Source organism: Gavialis gangeticus, unplaced genomic scaffold (genome assembly GCF_001723915.1).
Source record: "Gavialis gangeticus isolate Ggan-Ray unplaced genomic scaffold, GavGan_comp1, whole genome shotgun sequence".
Lineage (NCBI taxonomy): Eukaryota > Metazoa > Chordata > Crocodylia > Gavialidae > Gavialis > Gavialis gangeticus.
In genome coordinates this window covers 186509119-186515230 of record NW_017728992.1, presented here as the reverse complement: position 1 = coordinate 186515230, position 6112 = coordinate 186509119, and the positions used below count along the sequence as shown (strand labels likewise).

The 6112-nt window shown below is 39.3% G+C and overlaps 1 protein-coding gene across 1 annotated transcript in view; it reads left to right on the top strand.

Annotated features, from left to right (window-relative positions):
- Positions 1 to 6112, top strand: part of WASHC5 (WASH complex subunit 5) — a 49722-nt gene that overhangs the window by 17746 nt on the left and 25864 nt on the right. Inside the window, exons 7-11 of the mRNA XM_019528154.1 lie at positions 449 to 601; positions 1073 to 1186; positions 2328 to 2499; positions 3818 to 3945; positions 5239 to 5368. Of these exons, the coding sequence (XP_019383699.1) occupies positions 449 to 601; positions 1073 to 1186; positions 2328 to 2499; positions 3818 to 3945; positions 5239 to 5368 (697 nt within the window). The remainder of the gene's footprint in view (positions 1 to 448; positions 602 to 1072; positions 1187 to 2327; positions 2500 to 3817; positions 3946 to 5238; positions 5369 to 6112) is intronic.

The window sequence follows — 6112 nt, the reverse complement described above, 5'->3', positions numbered from 1 at the left end:
TAAAACAGACTACCCCATAACTATCCAAATCATGCAGTTTGTAAATCGGGAGTGAGTGAAGGCTTTTGCCCCTGCCCTGATCATGCTGCCCTGTGATTTATGGCAGGCTTTGCTTCTCTTTTATACTAACAATGCCAGCTCCTCTCCATCAGAAATACCTTCCTTCTGCTCTGTTCCTTTCAGTCAGTCTCTAGCACTTCGCTTCAGCCATGCACCCTCCTTTGATTCATGTATAACAGGGCAATATTTTCAGATAGTCTATAAAATCTAGCTAATGTTTGCATGGTTAACTTTCATAAGCAGGTGAGGGGGTCACATCTGCAAGGTGTAAAGACTCAGTAACATGAATTGCATGCCATGTAGATAATATATGATAGCCATGTGGTGTATGAATATAATGTGCTCTTTAAATGTTGTATATAATAAGTCATGGTTATCCCTTTCCCAGGTTTCTGCATATCCGTTACCTGAGCACCGCAGCACTGCTTTGGCTACTCAAGCTGCCATGTTATATGTGATACTCTATTTTGACCCTTCCATTCTTCACACACATCAAGCAAAAATGAGAGAGATAGTGGATAAATATTTTCCAGATAACTGGGTAAATATGACTGCTGATTTTAAACTGCATGCTGAATTCAAAGCTGCAACACACATTTTATTGTAGTGGTACTCAACCTTTCAGCTCCATGGGCCAGATGAGTGGCATGAGGTGGGTCTGCAACCCAGATCCTGCAGGGTTGGTGGCCATACACTGCCTCATGTGGCCCAGATCCTGCCTCGTGCTGCCCAAATTGGTCCACGCACACCCAGATTCTGCCTCCCACTTCCTGAATCAGAGCCTCCACTGCACAGGGCTGTGTTATCCAACCACAAGGCTCCCCACAGGTCCAGAGATTTGGCTGCTGGGGAGCAACAATTAGTGCTGCTACCACTTCTCCACTGCCAAATGTTTGTGGCTTTTTTTGGTAGAGTCACAGAACATGGCAGAGACCTATGGTTGTATATAGAAAATAAACTATTTATCTTGGAAAATATAAGTCCTATTTTTTGGTTTTGCTTCCACCTTTAGGTTATTAGTATTTATATGGGGATCACTGTAAATCTAGCAGAAGCCTGGGAACCTTACAAGGCTGCAAAAACTGCCCTCAATTACACATTAGATCTGTCAAACGTCAAAGAGCAGGTATGTACATGCCCATTTCACATTCAAAATAAGAGTCAAGGTGTATGGATGTTTTCAAATGTATTCCATGCAGTAACTGGCATGTGGATCCTATTTCTCCTGTATGCGCCTTGATTGAGTCAATACTGAGGATGCCTTCAAGTTTCAGAGGCTGATCCCTCTTAGGTACTGTTTCACATGTACTTGCAATATTATCCCGTCTTCCTCTGATAGATCCAGTGTTGTGACTTCAGTTTATGGCTTCTGATAGTCACCATTATATTATGCAATGCTCAGGAAGATTTTTCTTACTAAGGATTTAGTCTTTTGTGTATACGGATTTAGGAGCTGAAAACTAAATAAAGTGTCTCTTAACCTCAGAGAGATGATTTCTGTTGAGTATTTGAAAGATTTGTCGTCCCATATGGAATTGACTATCCAATAGTCTGGAGAAAGCACTTTTAGTAAAAATATGCCATAGCACAAAAAGTGGCACATTTGATTATTACTTTCCTGTGTCTAGAACTCAGTTACTTCAGTGGCACCATTTTCATGCTAAAGATTAGTCATATGGTAAGGGCTTTGCTAGATTGGAAACAAAGGGCTAGATTTTTTTAAAGTATTTAAGCATCTAAATACCTCTTAAAATGTGGCCCACAAGCAGCCTATGTTTAGGAACACTGTTCCTAGCTCATGCCAATAATCACCATACATGAATATTTGCAGCCATTTTTCCTTTCTCTGTGAATATGAATTGCAATTAATTCTGGGTTATGATTCACTGCTCTATCCTTTCTAGCAGATGGACAGTGAAATGTTTTCATTGGCAGCTCAGTAGTGCTACTGCTTTTTCAGATATGATTTTCAAAAGTGCACAAGTAGCCAGAGAGAGCAGATAACCAGGCTTCTAAGTTATTGTGGTACTTTTGAAAATGTCCCTCACTTAAGCTCTCTGCTCTAGGTTGTAGCTTGCATTTCACCATGCCAATACCCCTGTATGGCATGAACTGCATTCACTGCCTGTCAATATAGGATCTATGTGGATAATTATTTAATGGCACCTATTACTCAATTTCTATCCGCTTCATGTTCATGGGAACCTGCGCAAGGGAGATGAATATTCCACTTGTCCCTTATTAATGCAAGAATTGTATGTTTGAAGGCAAGCAGATACGCTGCTGTCACCGAGCGGGTACATGCACAAGTGCAGCAGTTTCTCAAAGAGGGCTGCCTGAGGGAGGAACTTGTGCTGGATAATATCCCCAAGCTGATGAACTGCTTACGAGACTGCAATGTTGCAATCCGTTGGCTGATGCTTCACACTGCAGACTTGGGTAAGGCTTGTAGCACAGAATGCTCTGTGCTATGACGTCTGTGCAGCTTTGTCTTTGATCATGGGTAAGTCCCAAGTGTGCTGAGTCATGGAAGCCAGTGTAACCTTTACATTCAGTTAGTTGGAGAATTGATCTTCTGTTGACCCTGAAATTTTGTCTTTAAACAAACAACCCCCCAGGTCCCATTTTAATTTTTCTAACCAAAAATAGAACTAAATAAGTTATATGAAATCATGTTACTGTAGAAATAATTCTATGTTGGGCAAGCCAGGAAGAAACTGACTTATTTTTTCCCTGCCTTGGATAGTACTGCATCATCTTCAATAGTACATATATGCATAACAGCTTTTGTCTTAATAGCCTCCCACTAATCACCCTTAAAAAATAATTCTTTCCAGTGGCAGTTGTATGCTATATGAAATAAGTCTTGGTAATCTCAGTTCAGGTCCAAGTGGGCTTTGATTGTAAGATCTTTAGGACAAAGTCAGTCTTTTAGTTATGCTTGTTAAGTGCCTAACATAGGGCTTAGTGCCACACTGGGTATTATGCTAATAGTAATTATAATTCACCATACAAATACATGATACAAATCAGAGTCCTCGTTGCCTACAAGGTGCCATTTGCAACTTAGTAGGGCAAATAAAAACTGAATGCAACTTGAGTGTCCATTACATTCTTGACCAAAGAGCTGATCCCTGCAAGTTAGGGTTGAGGTCTACTGGCAGAGCACTATGGGGCAGCCACTGCCACTGCCATTTTTGTTGTGTGGCAAGGTAGAGGATATCTGTCTCTGAGGGCCCTGCTGCACGTTCAAATTAAAGCTGGATAGAAACCAGCTATAAAGTTATTACACACTTTCAAGCACTAACCCTATAGCTGGTTGGCTGTTTTTGTAGCTAGACAGTCATTTTTATTGTATGATATTTACTTTGCATATGTGGCTGGTCTTAATTTATTGTGTGATGAACCAGTTAATTGCATAATGCATGTAAGGTGTAGCAGGGGCCTGGGGATGTTAGCAAGCAGCATTACATTCACTTCAAGTGAAATCTGTTCGTGTACAGAGCACCAACATAATGTCTAGGCAGCAATTAAGTCCCCCTTTTATTTTCCTGTTTTGAGGGTTTTAGATGGGCCATTTACGCAGTATTCAATTTCACCATAAATATTTAAAAGAACAGTTCCATAGGAACAATGCTAGAACTAGCACAATAGAGCAGGATGCTGGACCTTTTAATATGCTGATGTTTGTAAAAGTTTCTTAACAGCTTGATTTAAATTTAATTATACTTGAGAACCTTTGTCCTTCCATTTCTAGCTTGTGACCCAAATAACAAGCGTCTCCGTCAAATAAAGGATCAAATTCAAACAGATTCCAAGTACAAGCCCAAGATCCTTTTCCAGCTTCTCCTGGATACAGCACAGTTCGAATTCATTTTGAAAGAGGTAACATGTTAGTGACATCCACTTTTTGGCAAATGACTTCCCTTGAATTGTAATGCAGAGCTGAAGAATTAGTTTTGAACACATAAAATAATGCCATGACAACTGTATCATCTTGTAATGCAGGTGAACGTAATGCCTGCTTGTTGGCTTGTTTTCACTTGGAGAAATCCAAAATTTTGCCACTAAAAAGTATCCTGTACAGTACGGCTGTGCGAAATTTCGCCAGCAGTTTTGTTTCGACTCGTTTTGAGGTTGAAACAGCAAAATCAAAATGAAACAAAGGGCTGTGAAACAGCCTCAAAACAAAACATGGCTAGTCGAAACCTTTTGACCGTAGAGCTGGGGAAACAAACTGAGCCCAGCTGGGCTGACTTCCCAATCCCAGCACGATCTAGCACTGGGGATGGGAAGTCAGCCCAGCTGGTCTGACTTCCTGTCCCCAGCAAAACATTGAAACAGCATCAAAACAGCCTTTTTGTTTTGACAGAACGGAACAGCTGTTTTGAATCGAAATGAAATTCAAAGTGGAACAATGTTTTGTCGAACCGGTGAAACTCAAGGTGAAATGGAACGGTGCTGTTTCGCACAGCCCTACTGTACAGGCCTTTCTTAGTAGTTACAAAATTTGATTTGGAGGCAACACACTTTATATTTACTGGGTATCTTGCTTGACCAAGCTGGTAACTGGCAAACTGGGAACTCTGTACGGGAGAAGAAGCTGCATATTTCTTATCCTGGTGGATTATTATTCTTATAAACTGTTTTTTAAATCCAAAATTACAGTTGTTTCATTAGGCAAGAAGTTAATGGGGAAACCACTTCCACTTGTGTAAAACATTACTATTTTAACTAACTCGGGAAAGGATTTAAGCACCTGCTTAACTTTAAGTACCTCCTTTTTTCAATAACCATTTATTTGGACAGGTGGAAATAATTACACAAGGTGCAAAGCTATGGAGAATCAGACTCTCTGCAAATTAAGTTAGTAAACCTTTCTATAACTAGCTAGAAAATCAGTAACACATATGGTATAAGCACATTGTAAAACACAGTAAGTTAAGCATTATACCATGATGTATGGAACCCTTCTAATTGTATTATTTTCCAACAAGTCCTTTTTGCTTTTTAAAAAATATAATGGAGAGAGCTTATTGGGATTCAAAGCATATATCCTTAACAGATGTTGTGTTCATTGCGAGTCACCCCCAACTGATTGAGTATTTTTAAATCCCAAATGTTATTGCAATATGCTTTAGTGCCAAATTTGTAATCTGAATATTTTCTTTTCAATAGATGTTCAAGCAGATGCTTTCAGAAAAGCAAGCTAAATGGGAGAACTATAAGAAGGAAGGTTCTGAAAGGATGACTGAGCTTGCTGATGTCTTTTCAGGAGTTAAACCTCTTACTAGAGTGGAGAAGAATGGTAATTTGTAGAAAATATCTGTCTGAAATAAGGGTTGTTGTTTTTTAATACTGAAAGGACATGGATATGTGGTATTCTGATCACAGGAAAAATTATGATGGGATTTAACTTTCTTCAAGCATTTCAAAGGGCACTCATACTTGCATGGATTTGAATTCACTGCCCACATTGTTATTGCATGTGTAAACTCTTCTGTCAAATTTTAGGTGGTCAGGCTAGATCACATGGCCTTTAACATCAGATTCGGGTGTGAAGGGTAAGGCTGGGAATCATTTGACACTTCATGTATAATGGAAGCCAAAATATTGTAATTTATGCACTGAAGAGTTGGATGATGATGTATATTCAATTAGAGGATGGTCTTGGTCTTCTCAGCTTGCAGCCTGAATTGTTTTTAGCATCAACTCACTTTCCAGTTCTTTCCAGCCTCCTCCTGTTTTCTTCATGCTCTTACAAAGAAAGATGCTGTTGATTCTTTGTAGAGATGACTTTAAAGAACCAAATTGACTTTTGCAAATGTCTTCCTTTTTCTCTAGTGTCTTCATGTTTTTAGTTGGTTTACAGCTCTCAGTTCACAACTCAGTATCTCATGTGGTCGATAACCCTTCATGAAGTATAGAAACACACCATTACACCTAGGCTGAAATTAAGTTTTATTTGAATAAACCCTTCTTTTGCTCACTTCTTAACTAAAATAGGATTAATGTATTTAAATTGCCACCTTCACTGTAATTCCAACCAGCT